The sequence below is a fragment of the Vombatus ursinus genome, unplaced genomic scaffold (genome assembly GCF_900497805.2).
Source record: "Vombatus ursinus unplaced genomic scaffold, bare-nosed wombat genome assembly UNPS02000582.1, whole genome shotgun sequence".
In the NCBI taxonomy this organism is placed as follows: Eukaryota; Metazoa; Chordata; class Mammalia; order Diprotodontia; family Vombatidae; genus Vombatus; species Vombatus ursinus.
The window spans coordinates 37202944-37222208 of record NW_020940360.1 but is presented as its reverse complement, the minus strand read 5'-3'; the positions used below and the strand labels follow the sequence as shown (position 1 = coordinate 37222208).

Genomic DNA, 19265 nt, shown 5'->3' with positions numbered 1-19265 from the left:
TATACTACAACTTGTTCAGCCATTCCCCAATTGATGGGCGTCCCCTCGATTTCCAATTCTTTGCCACCAGAAAAGAACTGCTATAAATATTTTTGTACATAAAGGTACATCCTTTAGGATAGGTCTTTTTCCTTTTTTTTTTATGTCTTTTGGGATACATACCTACCTAAGCCTTCTTCATATATTGTTTTCATTCTTCCCAATCACAGACTCAGAGAGAACCATAGCTCTGGCCTGAAAAGACCTCAGAGATCATTGGATCTAAACCTCTAATTTTATGGATGAGGAAACTGAGGCTCAAAAGAATAAGTGACTTGTACAATGGTCATGCAACTAGTGTCAAAGGTGGATTTGGACCGAAGTACTTTAACTCCAAATCCATCATTCTTTCCACTCTTGTCACATTGATAGTCCTAAAGCAAGACTTGTATGTTGTGACTAAAGTCTTGAGAATTAGATATTTAATTATCTTTAGCTACGTTAGGGGCTTTGCCAGGACTAGAAGGAGACAGTTTTCTCCGGATCCGGATGTCATTTGGGTGAGTCCTGTGATAACGCAAAAAACTGCTTTCATTATGAAAGAGCTTTGTTCCCAGAGTATCTATTAACCAAAATATTGTTGAGGAATATTGTTGTTCAGTAATTTTTCAGTCACTTCCAACTCTTCGTGACCCCATTTGGGGTTTTCTGAGTAGAGGTACTAGAGTGATTTGCCATTTACTTGTCCAGCTCATTTTATACATGAAGAAACGGAGGCAAGACAGGTTAAGTGACTTGCCCAGGGTCCCCCCTTAACCAAAATATGCTACCTAAGATATGTTACTCCAGTGGCACTGTTGAGTATAGAAGAACTGACCAAAAGATTATGAAAATCTTAACCCAGGTAATGTGAGAGTTATAAAACTAATTCAGATATTGAGATAACTAGGAATATTTGCCTCCAAAATACTTTCTGTGTATATTATAATTGCATTACATGTATAATTATAAGCATAAACCATGTAAAAATAATATTGTAAGGTTCTCATATATACCATTGCCATTTGGAAAATACTTGAAAGGAAAATGTGAAGTAGGTTTTTGCTGTTTTTATTCATTATATAGAGTAATAAAAAGTTGGATTTAGAGTCAGAGGTTGTTCAGATATTGGAGTGGTTTGCCATTTCCTTTTCCAGCTCATTTTATAGATGAGAAACCGAGGCAAACAGGGTTAAGTGATTTGTCCAGGATCACATAGCTAATCAAAGTCTGAGGCCAGATTTAAACTCAGTTCTTCCTGACTCTAGGCTTAGTGCTGTGGGCACTGTACCACCTCGCTGCTCCTTAAAATCAGAGGACCTATATTCAAATCTAGTCTCTGCTACTCAGAATTTGTGTGACTTTGGACAAATCACTTAACCCTTAAACTAGGCCTCAGTTTCCTCAGCTATAAAATTAGATGACTAAATCTTTAGACAATCTTTAATGTCCCTTCCAATCCTAAATTAGTAGCATTCTGTCCTATGAACCAAAGGGCAGTGAGGTGGTTCAGTATAATAGAGTGCTGAGCCTGGAGTCAGGAAGACCTGACCTCAAATCTGGCCCCAGACATTACTACCTGTGTGACCCTGGGCAAGTCACTTAACTCTGTTTGCCTCAGTTTCTTCATCTGTAAAATGACCTAGAGAAGGAAATGGCAAACCACTCCAGTATCTTTGCCAAGAAAACCCCAAATGGGGTCACGAGAAATCTGACATGACTGAAACAACTAAACAACAACTGTGAGCCAAAATTATTAATCAAATATGTTGTCATAATTATTTGTGATCTTTAATGATGCTAATTTAGTGATAAATGTTATGAATTAGTTTTTTCATGTGTCTTTGACTAATGTTAAGTTTCACTGGCTACCAATATTAACAAGAGTTTGAAACTAAAGAGTATGTGATGAATTTTTAAAAGACATTTCAGAAGCAAACTGTTAAGCAAATATTCAATGCATTAAAAAGTTTTTCCACAAACAAAACCAATGCAGGATTAGAAGGAAAGTAGAAAGCTGGGGAAAAACTTTTACAGCAAGTGTCTCTGATAAAGACCTCATTACCCAAATATATAGAGATCTGAGTGAAATTTATAAGAATATAAGTCATCCACAATTGATAAATGCTCAAAAGATATAAAAATGAAGTTTTCAGAGGAAGAAATCAAAGCTATATATAGTCATATGAAAAAAATGCTCTAAATCACTATTGATTAGAGAAATGCAAATTAAAATAGCTCTGAGGTACCACCTCACATTTATCAGGTTGGCTAATTTAACAGAAAAGGAAAATGATAAATGCTGGAGAGGATGTGGAAAAACTGGAACACAAATGCACTATTGGCGAAGTTGCAAACTGATCCAACCATTTCTGGAGAGCAATTTGGAATTATGCCCAAAGGGTTATAAAACTGCATACCCACAGAAGATTTAGCAGCTTCTACATTAAGGGACTGGAGGGCTTGGAATATAATATTCCAGAAGGCAAAGGAGATAGGATTACAGCCAAGAATCACCTACCCAGCAAAACTGAGTACAATCCTTTAAGGGGAGACAATGAATATTCGGTGAAATAGAGGACTTTCGAGCATTCTTGGTGAAAAGATCAGAGCTGAATAGAAAATTTGACTTTCAAATACAAGACTCAAGAAAAGCATGAAGAGGTAAACAGGAAAGGGAAATTATAGGGGACTTATTTTTTTTATTTTTTGAGAGGGGTAGGCGATAGGGTTAGGTGACTTGCCCAAGGTCACACAGCTAGCAAGTATTATGTGTCTGAGGCCGGATTTGAACTCAGGTCCTCCTGAGGGCCGGTGCTGTATCCACTGCACCACCTAGCTGCCCCTCTAAGGGACTTATTAAGGTTTAACTGTTTACTTTCCTACACAGAAAGATGATTTTTTTAACTCATGAGACCTTTGTTTTTTTGGAGGGAAAATATTATATGTATAAATAGATAGATAGGGAGAGGGCACAGGATGAGTTTAAGATGAAGGGTGATATCTGGAGAATAAAATTAAGGGGTGAGAGAAGATTATACTGGGAGAAGGAAAAAAGGAGAGGTAGAATGGGGTAAATTATCTCATATGAAACAGACAAGAAAAGACTTTTATAGTGGAGGGGAAGTGGGGGAAGGTGAGAGGGAATGAGTGAATCTTATTCTCATTATATTTGGCTTAAGGGGGGAATACCATACACACTCAATTGGGTAGGGAAATCTATCTTACCCTACAGGAAAATAGGGGGGAAGAGGACAAGAAAGAGAGAGAAATGATAGAAGGGAGGGCAGATTGGGGGAGGGGGCAATCAGAAGCAAACACTTCTGAGGAGGGACAGGATCAAAAGAGAGAATAGAATAAATGGGGGTGGGATAGGATGAAGAGAAATATAGTTAGTTTTTCACAACATGACTACTATGGAAGTGTTTTGCATGACTACACATGTATGACCTATACTGAGTTGCTTGCCTTCTCAATGAGGGTGAGTGGGGAGGAAGGAAGGGAGGGAATTTGGAACCCAAAGTTTTAAAAACAAATTTTAAAAATTGTTTTTACATGCAACTGGGAAATAAGATATACAGGCAATGGGGTATAGAAATCTATCCTGCCCTACAGGAAAATAGAAGGGGAAGGGGATAAGAGAAAGTGGGGGACATAGAAGGGAAGGCAGATTAGGGGAAGGGGTATTCAGAATGCACTCTGTCTTGGGGTGGGGAGAAGGATGAGATGGGGAGAAAATTTGGAACTCAAAATCTTGTGGAAGTGAATGTTGAAAACTAAAAATAAATAAATTAATAAATTAGAAGAAAAAAAAAACTCCAAGAAAAACAAAGTATGTGGTTCTTCCAAGAAAAGAAAGAAAGAAAAAAAGAAATGATGAGTAGGTGGATTTCAGAAAAACCTGGAAAGACTTACACGAACTGATAAAGAATGAAGTAGAACCAAGATAACATTGTACCCAGTAATAGCAGTATTATGTGATGATCAGCTGTGAATGACTTAGCTATTCTCAGCAATACAATGATTCAACACAATTCCAAAGGACTCATAATGAAAAATACTATCCACCTCCATAAAAAGAACTGATGGAGTCTGAATGCAGATCAAAGCATACTATTTTTAACTCTTTTTTTCTTGGTTTTTTTTTTTTTGGTCTCTGTTTTCTTTCATAGCATGACTAATATGTAAAAATGTTTTGCACAATTACACCTGTATAAATTATATCAAATTGCTTTACCATCTCAGGGAGGGAAGGGGGAGGGAGGGAAGAAAAAGATTTGGAACTCAAAATTTTTAAATAACGAATGTTAATTGTTTTTGCATGCAATTGGGGAAAAATAAATATTATTTTAAAAATAGATAAAGAGAAAAAAAAAGAGAATGTTTAATGCTATTTATGCTTTGCAGTCGCCAGAAAATTTGCAAAGGAATATGGCTTACTGCGTTTGTCAATAGGAGATGCCATGCGTATGATACTGACCAACCATCCAGAAACAGAGTTGGCACTTATGTTAAACTGGCATCTTCATAAAGGAATAACAGCACCTGATGAGCTGGCTATCCAGGCTTTAGAAATTGCTCTGATGGATATTGCGTGCAATACTTCAGGGTAGGCTTCCTGATATTAACATATATAATGTTTAAAATGTTGAAAATATATCATGAGAATTTTTACAAGATGGATTGTGTTATATTGTGTTATATTTTGATGAATTTCCGTTGAAAGACAGTTTTTCAAAAGTTTTTAAACATCAATTAATTTAATCAATTTAAACATCAATTATATTCTGAAAGTCTATAAAACCAAGAATATACATTAAATTTAGTGCAAGAAGACTTGAATCTGCATTCTTGTAACAATTGTGACAGAATTTGTACTTTCATCAGGCGTGAAAAGTTGTTGTTTGAAATACTATTTGAAAATGCAGTGGGAGGAAAAGATAAGTTCATTTACCCAAATTAGTGAGACTCAATTAAATCACTGTGAGAGTATATACAAATTCAGCCCATTCTATGAAGGCTGTTTCTCAGGAGACAAGAAAAGAGGAAAGAAGAGAGGAGGGAGGGAAAGAAGGAGAGAGAGCCGAGGCTGGTATAGAGCCCCGTTCATTCTTCTCAGCCAGATTGAAATGTCTGAGTGCCACTGGCAAACTCAGGACCAGATTTTTCAGCCCTGTTCTTTAGAATAACATAGTAACATAGCTAAGGTTCAGTATTTCTTGGGTATTGTATTATCTCACAAATTCCTGCAAAAGCCTGACTATCCAAATATAAACTAAATCCGTGTATGCACCTAATCTCTTGTCACTCATCTTTTAACAGCCTCCATAAATTAATAATAAATATACAGTTGCATAGCATAGGTTTTGTTGAACTTGTTAGCAATATGGACTCTTAATTGCAAAGTTCTCTTTTTTTCTATTTAAAGTTTCTCTTTTTATAGAGAAGAATTCGAATTAAGGGAAATTTTGCCATTAAACAAGAACAAAGACTAAGAAAGTCTCAAAACAGATCAATGTTTAGATTGTAGAACTTGGATTCATACTTAAATGGCTAAGTCAGGGGCTCTTACTCTGAGGTGTGTGAACTTGCTTTTTAAAAATATTTTAATAACTATTTCATTAAAGTTAGTTTCCTTTGTAATCTATATATTTTATTCTGTGCATTTTAAACCGTTGTTATGATGGTCCTTAGGCTTCACCAGACTGCCAAAGGGGTTCATAACACATTTAATAAAAAAAAAAGAGGTTAAGAAGCCCTGGACTGAATTTACATAAGGAAAATACAGTAAACCCTACTGTTATTTGCTCCAAGACATATTCCTTTTCTAACATATCTATGGGGCAATGACACACATAAAGGAAATCCATGAACAGCAGTACCTCAGCAGTGGACCAATGCAGTCTAATGAAAAAAGAAAAAAAAACTACATAATTGGAAGAGGGAATATACTACTTATATTCAATATATTTTAGGGCATGTCCACAATTAATCCACTTATTTATTTTATTTGCTTAAATGAAGTTGTATTAGAACTTGGTGTCTCTTTTCCTTACATGAAAGAAAATATATTGATGATCTAAGAATCAATTATGAGAAGATTTACACAGCTAAGTTCTTCTTTAATAGGGTTGTAATTGATGGATACCCTGTCACAAGACATCAGGTGAACCTCTTGGAATCGAGAAGTATCATTCCTGTGATAATTTTTGAGTTACAAGTCCCTACAAAGGAGATTTTTAAACGATCACTAATAGATAATAAAAATAATGAAAGGTAAGGTGGTCAATAATTATTTTTTTTTAAAAGACTGGGTCTCCCTATCTTGCCCTATCTGCACTTGTAATTGAAGGGGCTACTCTTGTGCCTGATTCCACTTTGAAAGGCATTACTCCTGGGGACTCACCATATTAATATTAATGCCCAACAATGCAGACACCTGATGGGTCTAACACACTGAAGTTCAGAACTCAGGCTCAGGAGATCCACCAGTCTGAGAGCAGAAATTGCAGAAATGCCCTTCCTCGTATGGTTACTCAATGAAATTTAATGAAGAACTGAAAATAGTACTCCTAAAGTTCTGTTTTTAGCTCTACAAATATATCAATCAATGATTTTGTGCAAGTTCATATAATAATAATAGCATTAATATAGTGCTTTAAAGTTTGCAAAGTACTTTACAAGTAGCTCATTTGATCCTCTCAATAACTGTGAGAGGTAGGTGCTATTATTATCCCCATTTGACAGATGAGGGAACTGAGGCAGACAAAAGTTAAGTGACATGCTCGGAGTCACACAACTAGTAAGTATCTGAGGCTGTATTTGAACTCAGGTTTTCCTGGCTCCAAGTCCAACACTCTTATTCTTTATGTCACCTAGCTGCCTCCTAGCAATATAATTGTAATAAATATTAAATTTGTCACCTCTCTCAATGAAAGGGTAAGTCAATGACAGAACTTTGAATATGATCAAGGAATAATATAAATTCATACTCATAACTAGTATTTATATTGCACTTCAAGATTTGTAAAACACTTTACACCTATTATCTTATTTATCTTATTTAATCCTCACAAGAATTCTGGGAGGTTGGTGCTATTATTATCTTTATAGATAAAAGAAACTGAGGCTGAGAAATGGCTTTAAACTGAGAAGTGATGGTGTGATCCCAAGTACTTGTAGTCACCCAAATTAAAATGCAGTAGAATTAAAGATTGAAGCAGAAGAAAAATGGTTGTCTCTAAGAGTTAAATTAGGGGATTAAAAACATATTCTTTGCACTTGCCCTGCATTATTTATTAAATAATACTGCATAATACCATGAAAATATTTCATCCAAAGTTGCCCCCCAAAACATGTGATTTTAACTATTTAAAATGTTCATCTTCAGCACGCATCAAATAAAGACAAACAAACATGTGCTTTGGATGATGATAATACTTAATAGAAATAGTCTATGCTAGGGGTGACTAGACCATTATGAGCTTTCATAGTGTGCTTTGCCTGACCCAGCCTTAACAAGGACTTGAATATGTGCAGGTATCTGGTTGGCTTTCCATCTCCGGGGATAAAGATCTCCTGAGGTTAATAAGTTTGCCTGTGAGGGGCTTGTCCATAATCCTCTTTCCAACTCACATTCATAACTGATGAATCAGGTGCCCTAGAGCAAATATATCAATACATGAGTTACAAGTTATATCTCCTCTGGGTTCTAAGGGCACCCCAAGGGCTTTGGGAAGTCTTTCTCAAATGTGGGCTCAAGCCCCTGTTCCAGGGTGTTCTTAATATCAATCACCAATTACAGTCAGTATCACCCTTAAATCATCAATACCTTTAAGTGCCTAGCACTCCAGTGTCATTTAATCAATTAACTTAATTAGCTCTTACAAGGGATATTTACTAAGGTATGGCAAGAATATAAGTTACAAAGCATTCCTTAACCACCTCAATACCTGGAGACACACTCTTTATGACATCTGAGTCCTGGGTTCAAATCTGGCCTCAGACACTTATCAACTGAGTGACCCTGGGCAAGTCACTTAACCCAGTTTGCCTCAGTTTCCTTATCTGTAAAATGAGCTGGAAAAAGAAATGGCAAATCACACCAACTCTAACTAGGGTCAGATGTGACTGAAAGAATTGAACAACAACAGAAATTAAGAAAGCCATATTTTGTGGAAGATGGCAGATATCCTTGGTTGGTTGATTGGTTGATTGCTGCCCTTCATTCTTGAAGAGAACCAAAATGATCACTATGTTTGAATCAAGTTACAGTGTGGAGCAATACGAGCTCAGAACCCTCGACCACAGGTGAGGCACAAACACTCCACATGAACATTTGGGGTGGATTCTCCAAATTTGCACATCTCGAGTTTCTTCTGAGCTACCTCAGTTTGGCTTTGCTCATAGAGCACAGCACCTCCTCTGATGAGGACACACCTTGCTGGAAAGTCCTGTGCCAGTATCTCCCATTTCATGCAATTCCAAAGTTCTTAAGAGAAACCTTGAGTGTCCTTGTATCACTTTTTCTGACTACCACGTGAGCACTTCCCCCGTGTGAGTTCTCCATAAAATAGTCTTTTAAGGCAAGCATATGTTTGGCTTTCGAATAACGTGGTCAGTCCATCGGAGTTGCGCCCTCTGCAGTAGAGTTTGAATGCTTGGCGGTTTAGTTGAGAAAGGATCTCAGTGTCTTATCTATCTTATCCCGCCAGCTGATCTTCAGAATCTTCCTAAGACAATTCTACCATATCCTGGAGACATGGCATATTGCAACCACAAAGCTCAATAAGTATTAAATTTACTTGGCTGTTAAATTAAATTTACAAGGCTTTGAAATAGAATACAAGCATTGATTATGCTTTCTTGTCTTCAAAACAATTGGTCTATGAAATTAAATGAAAGATGGAGTAGGATGACTAAATCTAAAATACAGGTTGCTTTTATTTGATCACTTACTGTTAAAATGTATGCTTTTTAAAAATTTCTTTTTTGTGATAAAAATTTATTTTTATGATAAAAATAGAAGAAAAGTCTCATAGGTGACAAACGCTCCTGATAACAGAAGTAATATTTCTAAATTATTTGAGAATATACTGCAAAATGAGGAATTTAAAGTATAAAATGGTATATTAACTCAAGAAAGGACCGGGAGCACAACTCCAATGGGGCAGGCCAGTTGTTCAAATGCAAAATAAACATTTGCCAAAAAGACTATTTTATGGAGAACTCACACAGGTCAAGAGTTCACACGGTGGTCAGAAGAAGCAATACAAGGACATTCTCAAGGTCTCTCTTAAGAACTTTGGAATTGATTGTATGACATGGAAGACACCGGCGCAGGACTGCTCAGCATGGCGTGTCCACATCAGAGAAGGTGCTGTTCTCTATAAGCAAAGCAGAATTGAGGTGGCTCAAGAGAAACGCTGGATATGCAAACTTAAAGAATCCACCCAAAGGTTCACAAGGACTATTTGTGCCCAACCTGTGGTAGAACATTCCGAGCTTGTATTGGTCTGATCAGCCACAGTCGTACACACTCAAATGACTCTGGCATAGTGATATCATTTTGGTCCTCTTGAAAAATGAAGGACAACGGTAGTATATTGACATTGAAATCAAGCTCATTTACACAATTGTCATCCTCAGACTTGTTGTCAGGAAGATATGTGGGACAACTTTTTTTTCTCTTTCCTTCTTATTTTCTTTAGTTTGCCTTATCCACTACATAACAGCTCACAGATTTTGTCTATCAAGAACTCGTGTCTAAACAAGCACAGAACTGTTATTAAGGTATTCTATGAGGTAGAACATCAGAACTGGTGTGTAATTGATGGATTTCACAGCAAATGGTGGGTGTGGAATAAAGTGCTTGAGAATGTTCAGATGATGAATAAACAGATCCAGCTGTATTTGGAAAGGATAAGAGCAGGTAAGAAAACAATGTTGCTCTTAGAATAAATTTCTGTTTCTTACACATATATTTTAAGAATGTTAATTCTTAAATTTATTTTGAGAATATTAATAAATCTTTTAAACACATAGCATATTTAAGTCATTTTGAATACATTGTGTTCATATGATATATCTATAATCAATTGTTCATACAAGAAGGACTTATTAAGTCTTAACTGTGTGCTTAGCACTTTGTAAAATTTAAAGTACTGTATTGTGTAGTGACAGGATGATTAGCATTATTAAGGGTCAAGAATTGAATAAAGATAAATGAGATGAAAAAAAGAATTTAAATATTTGTGTTATCTAACCCAGAGGTGGGGAACCTGTGGCCTCAAGGCCACATGTGGCCCTTTAGGTCCTCAAGTGCGGCACTTTGACTGAATCCAAACTTCACAGAACAAATCCCCTAAATAAAAAGATTTGTTCTGTAAAACTTGGACTCAGTCAAAATGTGGCATCCAAGGACCTAAAATGCCACATGTGGCCGCAGGTTCCCCACCCCTGATCTAACTTTTACTGGTCTATCACTTCAGCAAAGGAATAATTTTACTCCTATCTAACTGGTTGTCCATCTCATTCCCCTTGCAGTGGTTGTTTCAAGCCTTCTCTTCTCTCCTCAAACCTCCCACTCCACCTCTTCCCCAAACCCTCTTAGCTGAGGATTTTGTATCATACTATACTGAGAAAATAGAGGCCATTTGTCATGGGCTCTATCCTTCCTCTTCTTTTTTATTTCAGAACCCCTTGACATTGTTCTCTTTTCCATTTTGTTGTTCAATATTTCATATCCAACTCTTTGTTACCCCATTTTGGGATTTTCTTGGCAAAGGTGCTGGAATGGTGTGCCATTTCCTTCTCCAGTCATTTTACAGATGAGGAAACTGAGGCAAACAGGATTAAGTGACTTGCCCAGGGTCACACAGCTAGTAAATGTCTGAGGCCACATTTGAACTCATGAAGATCGGTCTTCCAGATTCCAAGCCCAGTGCTGTATTCACTGAGCCACCTACCTGCCCTTCTTTTCTGTTAGTCTAGTCTTTGATGAAGAAATGACCCTTCTCTTACCCAAGTCCAGCTCCTCATCTTGCACTCTTCACCCTTTCCCTTCCTGTGTGGTGGCGTTTTTTTTTTTTCCAGAAGATTTCACTCTCATCATCATCTTCTTCTGTTTCTATATCTGTATTCTCTGGCTCTGTCTCTATCTGTCACATGCAACAACAGACAGACAGACAGACAGACACACACACACACACACACACACACACACACACACACACACACACCCCTTGAATTTCCCCTTATCTACTGGTTCCTCTGCTGCCTACAGATATGCCTGTTTTCTCAATTATTAAAAATTTTCACTAGACCCTACCAGACCCCAAATGTCATTTCATATCACCTTATGTTCCTCCTCCATTTTTCAGCCAAATTCCTAGAAAAAGTTTCTACGTCTATTGTCTTCACTTGCTTTTCCCTCACTCATTTCTCAATCCTCTGCCATCTGACTTCTGACCTCATTACCCAATTGAAAGTACTTTCTCTAAAGTTAACCATTGTTCTCATAATTGCCAAATCTAATGAACTTTTCCTTATCTTCATCCTTCTTGATCTCTCTGCAGCCTTTCACTGTTGAGACCTTTCTCCACCAGGATGTTCCTTCTTATCTGATTGACACTAGTCTCTTCTGAGTCTGCTACCTATCCGACCACTTCTTTTAGTCTCCTTTGCTGGATCATCATCCATAGCTCATCCCCCAACTGTGGGTGTTTCCCAAGGCTCTATCCTCTCAAGCCTCTTTTCTCTTTCTATACTTTCTTACTTGCTTTATCTCTCCAGCTACCCTAGGTTTAATTATAATAGCTAGGCTGATGATTCATAGATATATACATTCAACCCTATTCATTCTGAGTTCCAATCCTACATCACCAACTGTCAATTGGGCATTTCCAACTATCTCAAATTCAACATATCCAAAATAGAACTCATTATGTTTCCTCCCAAACCCAAGTCTCTTCTTTCACCATTTCTGTCAAGGCATCACCATCCTTCTAATCTCCCAGGGTTAACTTCCTTAGTGTTATTATTGATTCCTCACTCTGCCTCAACCCACATACCCAGATCATCTGCCAAATCTTGTCCTTTCAACCTCCACAATATCTTACATCCATCCACTTCTTTCCATTTGTGTAAGACACCAGCTTAGTTCAGGCTCTCATCACATCTTGTCCAGACCATTGTAGTAGCCTTTTCATTGGTCTCCCTCCCTCCAGTCCTTACCCTCTCAATTCTATCCTTCACACAGCTGCCGAAGCAATTTTCCTTATGGTCTAACTATATCTCTTCCCCACTAAATAAATCTCCAGCTGCTCTTTACTACTTCTAAGATTAAATATAAATTTCTTTGTTTAGGTTTTAAAAGAGGAAAAATTCAAGGCAGGGAGACCAAATAGAAGGCCATTTGCAATAGCTCAGGTGAGAGAGAGGTGATGGTGGCTTGAACAAGGGTGTGACTGTGTGAATGGTGAGGGGAAGGGACAGATGCAAGAGATGTTATGGAGATAGAGACAACAAAATTTGGAAACTGAGCAGATACATGAGGTAAGGGAAAGAAGAATTCAAAGATGATACTAAGGTTGTGAACCTTGATGATTGGAAGGATGGTGGCATCCATAGGGAAGTTCAATGGGATGAATTTGAGATATCTATTTCTACATGCAGTTGGAAATGTCCAGCAGGCAGTTGGTGATGCAGGAAAGACTAGGATTGGATATATAACTCTGGAAATCATGTGCATAGAGATAATAATTGAACTCATGGGAACTGATGTGATCAACAATCATAGTAGTATAGAGGGAGAAAAGAAGAGGGCCTAGGACAGACCTGTGGTTAGTGGGAGTGAACTGGTTGATGACCAACAAAGGTGACTGAGGAATAATCAGACAGGTAAGAGAAAATAGAGTAGTATCACAAAAACCTAGAGAGGAGTGAGTATCCAGAAGAAGAGAGTGATCAGTAGTGTGAAAGGTTGAAGAGAGGTCAAGAAGGATGAGGACTGAAAAAGGATATGGCAATCGACAGATCATTGGTAACAGTAGAAAGACCAATCTAAGTTGAGTGATGACGAAGTCAGAAGCCAGAGCTCAAAGGGTTGAGAAGTGAGAGGGAGAGAAAGTAGTGGCAGTAAGTGTAAACAGCTTTTTCTAGGACTTTGACTAAGAACTGTAGGCGAACCTAGCCTAGCCCTCCATTGTCTTACCTCCCTCCTATCCCCACCCCAGCCACTTCCCACCCTTAATCCTATCTAGGCTGCATTCTCCCTTGGTCCCTGGCATTCTGTTCACTCCAGCTTACTGGCCACTCCCATCCAGATGCCCCTTAGATTCCTCCTCCAGTCACCCCAAACTACTTGACCAGTCCTAGATCCCTTCCACAGTCTTTCTGTATATAAAGTCCATCTGGCCTCCAATAAGGATGTGTACACCCACACCCACATACCCACACCCACACAAACACACCCACACACACACACACACACCTTTTGGGAAGAGATGCCTCATTCAAGACCAAAATATGTCTGTACCTCACGTAAAACCCAAGCTCACAACTTTCCTCATTAGGTATGATAGTAACTAGAAGGTTCAATGTAGATTCCATTCAGGTAGAAGAAATTTTGCGGTTGGAGAACCTATATGTATAAAACAAATTCTCCAGATGTGTTACAAGCCTAGTTTTAACTTCCAAAACAATAGCACAAACCCTTACTAATGAATAAACTTGAATATTGCTTTGATGTCCCTTGCTTAAGCAATGTGAACTATTCATTGTTGTCTATTTGTCACAGATTGTTGTTGTATTTAGTTGTGAAAATAATGCTCAACTTTTTCAGAACAAATGGGCATTTCAGAGATGCCCTCCCATTTTGTGTCAAATGCACATAACATTATATTCTTCTTCCAAAGTATTACATAAATCTAACATTGTCATAAAACTACATAGAAAATATCAAAAACAAAAACTTGTACAAAACTCACAGATAACTGAAAATTCTTCAGGGAAAATCCAGAAGTATTACTAATGAGATGAACCTAAGCATTCCTATCCATGAAATAGCAGTGTTGAAAATGAATAAGATAGTTTAGGGATAGGGTTTTGATAAATTTTTGCTCGTTTATAGTTTTCACAATGACTAATTATGCAATAGAATAACAGTTAATTAGTAGGAATGCTTCTGCGTATTTTCATCATTAGCAATATCATCAACATAAAAAAGACATGTATTTAAATATAACTATTTCAACATAGCTCCCACAAACACAAATATAGCAGAGCCTATTGAGTAGATGTTAGCCCTATGCCCCAAAACAAATGTTATAAAGTGCTTCTGCTCTAATTCTAAATATGCTAGTGTTTTTACAAGTGAAAAAAAATTATACAATGTAGAAAAGACACTTTAATTCATTAACAACAGGGAAAGCTGCAAGCATTAACAAGCTATGCATCACTCCTCAAGAGCTGATTTCTCGACTGGGAGAATTTGGACAGTATTGCCCTGTCAGTTTGGCAGAAAAGAGTGAACTGATTGACTGCTCTGTAACCAGCTCCCTAGAATTTTCAGCTGAATTCAGAGGACACTATTATAAAATGGCTTCTAAAGTGGAACTGGATGTAAGTATACACCAAACTCAGGATTTGGATTCCTGTTTTCCTGTTGTGTACGTGCCTGGTTTGTTTTGGGTTTGAGGTTAGTTTTTGTTTTTGGTCTTGGGATATTTGGGGATTTTTTAAAATACCTGCCTCATTTCTGGTTTATTGGAACTCATTGTGAGTATTTTTTCCCTGATGGGACTAAGTTCATCATCCTTAGTCTGCCAAAATGGCATAGTGGGAAAAAAAAAACCTAGATATTCAAAGTGGGCTCAAGCCCTGGTTCTGCCCCTTAATTACTAGCTCCATGACCTTGGACAAGTAATTTAACTCCCCTGAGCATCAGTTTCTTCATTCGTAAAATGAGAATAATAATGCTTATATTACTTACCTAAAAGGACTATTGTAAACAAAATACTTTGCAAACTATAAGATAATCCAGTATGTCTGAGTTCATTTTTTTACATATATGAACATATAGATATATGGATATTCTCATTAAGTAGACTTTATCTTGTCAGTCAGTCATCAGTTATTTAAGTGTTTATTAAGTGTTTATTACAGTCACATAGCATTTATTTACCATTTGCTGTGTGCCCGGCACTGTGCCAGATAATGGATTTTGCCTATTTAAGTGGCAATCACAGAGTAGGAAAGCTGGAAGAGTGCTCCCTTCCCTGCTACCCCTCATTTTAAAGATGAGGGCACAATAGCCCAGAGATATTAAATTACTGGCAAATTAAGTTAATCATAGCAGAGCCATAATCCAGAACCAGGTTCAAAGCTCTAAGTCCAGTATTGTTTCTGCTATTCCATGCTGCCACCCCGTTTAATAGGGGAAATAGATGAACAAAGCTTCAGCTGGAATTAACTGAAATAGATGCTTCTCAAACGAAGACTAGTTGAGGTATAATGAATTGCTTGTAGTTTTGGGAAAATTAATTTCTATTGGAAACTAAGAACAGTAACAAAAGAACCTCAAAGAGATGTTAAATTTACTTGGTATTTGTTATAAATATTTTCATATCACTAAATTCTTTTACTGTAGAAATTCCTGGAAAACCCAGAAATATATGTGGCTCCATTAGCACCTAATCCTCTCCCACCTCCAGAGCTATTACCCAAAAGGCTAACAGTGGCAGAAGTAAAGAACCAATTCCCTAAAAATGCAGAACTTCAGGGATATTGTCCAGTCACTTACCTGGATGGAAAACAGAGGTAAAACTATGAATTGCCCTGGCTACTAAATGATAGTTCACTCAGCACAAAAGGATTCTGCATAATAATAAACCTTAAACTATTGATCAAAAATTATTTTTTAATTAAATTTTTATTTTTCTTCTATCACCAAAAGTCAGGCTTTTCTTCTTACTATCTCCTCTGTTTATGTCCATTGAGGAAAAAAAGTGAAACAAACTCCTGTTACAAACATGAATAGTCATGTCCACAAATATATGTATATGTGTGTATGTGTATCTTAATCTTTACTTTGAGTCTATCACATTTCTGTCAGGAAGGGGGAAGCATTTTTCATCATGAATGGAATTGTGGCATTGGTCAAAGATGTAAAGTATTTCAAAATTGTTTGTCTTTTCAATAATGTTGTTATTGCATAAATTGTTCTGGTTCTGCTTACTTCACTCTGCGTCAGTTCATATACATCTCCCCAGGTTTCTCTGAAACCATTCCTTTCATCATATCTTATAGCACAATAGTATTCCATCATATTCATATAACCATGACTTTTTTATCTGTTTCCCAGCAAAAAATTTCTAATTCATTATTTGGGGGAAAAAATGTTTTGTTTCCAACCTGTAAAGTTACATGGATAGCAAAATAAGGTTGGCTATACCCTAAAGAAATCAAAGAAAGGAAGAAGACTCACATAGATAAAGATACGTAGAATAGTTGTTTTTGTTGTGGCAAAGTAATGGAAACTCAAAGGGTTGGCATCATTTGGGGAAGAGCTGAACAATTATGTTATATAAATATAATTAAACTTCACTGCTTCATAAGAAATGACGAACAGGATGGTTTCAGAGTACCCCCGGAAGGCTTGTATGAACTGAAGGAGAGTGAAGTAAGAAAAAAATAGAACAATTTATACAATAAAAACATCGTAAAGACTACATAGTGAATAAATTGATAAACTCTGATTAATTCAATGACCAACCATGATTCCAAAGGGTTGATAATAAATGATGCTACACACCACCTAACAAAAAGGTGATGGATTCAAAATGCAGAATGAGACATAATGTTTTTATGTGACCAATATAGGAATTTGTCTTTGTTGACGGTGTATTTCTTATAAGGATTTTTTTTTCATTGAAGTGGGGGATGATGTAGAGAGATAACTATGTATATGTTATATGTATATTCATTCGGTTGAATGAATATATATCTATTATATGTACTCAGATTATTTGATGGATCAATGAACACCTATAAATATGTGTGCGTGCGTGTGTGTGTGTGTGTGTGAATAGCCTCTGCACTTGTAGCTGAGGAGACATAGGGAGAACTGGTATTTAAAAAATTAAAATTTTAAAACAAAATAATACACCCATTTAAATTTTGAATTACATACCAGTATAGTCAATGAATTAGGCAATGAAGTGGCACAATGGATAGAGCACTGGCCCTGCAGTCAGGAGGATCTGAGTTTAAATCTGGCCTCAAACACTTATTGTGTGACCCTGGGCAAGTCATTTAACTCCGTTTGCCTTAGTTTCTCATCTATAAAATGAGCTGGAAAAGGACGTGGCAAACCACTCCAGTATCTTTGCCAAGAAAACCCCAAATGGGGTCATGAAGAGTAGGACACAACAGAAACAACTCAACAGTATACTCAGTGTCATTCTTTTTCTGCCTCTCAGATATGAAGCCCTAATTCCTGGAAACATTGAATATGCTTTAGAATATCGTGAGCATATATACTTTTGTGAGAGTGAAGACAAACTGCAGAAATTTTTGAGGTAAGTTGGTGAATTCTTCACTTTTGTATTTTGCTTTTTTATCTGTGTGTTTATATGTGTGGGTAGACATATAGACAGACATATGTACATAGAATATGAGTATGTAGACAAGAGAGGGGAAGAGGAGCTATGCAATTGGCCTTGGACATTTTATATTTGCAGATTACCAGAGAAATACTGGAATCAGAAACTGCCAAACAAACTTCCTCCAATTAAGAAGCCAATATCACTTACCAGCCTTCCTTTGCCTGGATACCTGGAACAGGTATATTGAATTTCTTGCTTTGTTCTGTGTATGTAGATAAAAATTAAGGCAATAGAAACCTGCAGGGTTCCATTTACTTTTCTTTAAACATCATTTTCATTTCAGTGGGTCATTCAGATTATTTAATGGATCAATGAACTCATCAGTTTAGGTCCTCCTCCCACTATTATTGGGTGATGTTAATGGAAAGAGCATTAGATTTGAAATTGGATGGCTTAGGTTTGAATCCCAATTCTTTAACTCCTTGTGTGACTCTTCACCTCTCTGGGCCTCAGTTTACTCCTATATAAAAAGTGAGGGGTTGGGGTCGATTAGCTGTTTACCTTTTTTTTTGCATTATGCATCTCTTTGGCTATTTAGTGAAACCTCTGGGCCCTTTCTCAGAGTAATAATTTTAAATGCATCAAATAAAATACATAGTATTGCAAAGGAAACCAATTATATTGAAGTACAGTTGTAAAAATATTTTAAAATAACCCATTCACAGACCCCAAGTTAAGAATCTGTAGACTAGACGATGTCTAAGGTCCTTCCAGTTCCTTGATCCTTGAGCTTACATTCCCTGTATATCACAAATAAATTAAGATTTAAACCTTAATTCTGAAGTATCTTTAATTTTGTCACTGAAATCTCAGTCCTTGGAAAGCATTAAGTCCAATGGCAAATGCAATTAAAGACTCATTCCTCAGTATAAAGGTTGACATTTATCCTTTATTTTGGGGGAGGGGCGGGGCAAAGGCAGTTGAGGTTAAGTGACTTGCCCAGGGTCACACAGCTAGTAAATGTCAGGTGTCTGAGGTCAGATTTGAACACAGGCCCTCCTAACTCCAGTGCCGGTGCTTTATCCATATCGTTTGTTTCATCAAAGTATTATAATTGTGGCAAACTTTGGTAAGAATAGGATTCAAATGACAACCTTAAAGACATCCAGGGGAAGTGAAGTCTATTTTTTTTTACTTTTTATTTTTAGGCAATTGGGGTTAAGTAACTTGCCCAGAGTCACACAGCTAGTAAGTGTCAAGTGTTTGGTCTGAGGCCAGATAAGAACTTGGGTCCTCCTGACTTCAGGGCTGGTACTCTATCCACTGTGCCACCTAGCTGCCCTGGAGATGAAATCTAGATAGTGGGATGAGAAGAATCTGTATAGCCTAGCTTCCCACTGACCCTTCTCCATAAGAATCTAGAAAAAGCACCAGATAGAATTCTGACTTGGGAAGCCAAAAAAGGAAAGAAGAAAGAAGGAAAGAAAGAAAGAAGGAAAGAAAGAAAGAAAGAAAGAAAGAAAGAAAGAAAGAAAGGAAGGAAGGAAGGAAGGAAGGAAGGAAGGAAGGAAGGAAGGAAGGAAGGAAGAAAGAAAGAAAGAAAGAAAGAAAGAAAGAAAGAAAGAAAGAAAGAAAGAAAGA

The 19265-nt window shown here is 37.0% G+C and overlaps 1 protein-coding gene across 1 annotated transcript in view; it reads left to right on the top strand.

The window, feature by feature from the left end:
* The window catches only part of AK9 (adenylate kinase 9), a 141820-nt gene that overhangs the window by 114116 nt on the left and 8439 nt on the right, over positions 1 to 19265 (top strand). Inside the window, exons 32-38 of the mRNA XM_027855923.1 lie at positions 4426 to 4627; positions 6148 to 6294; positions 9729 to 9949; positions 14444 to 14640; positions 15668 to 15837; positions 17499 to 17597; positions 17760 to 17862. Of these exons, the coding sequence (XP_027711724.1) occupies positions 4426 to 4627; positions 6148 to 6294; positions 9729 to 9949; positions 14444 to 14640; positions 15668 to 15837; positions 17499 to 17597; positions 17760 to 17862 (1139 nt within the window). The remainder of the gene's footprint in view (positions 1 to 4425; positions 4628 to 6147; positions 6295 to 9728; positions 9950 to 14443; positions 14641 to 15667; positions 15838 to 17498; positions 17598 to 17759; positions 17863 to 19265) is intronic.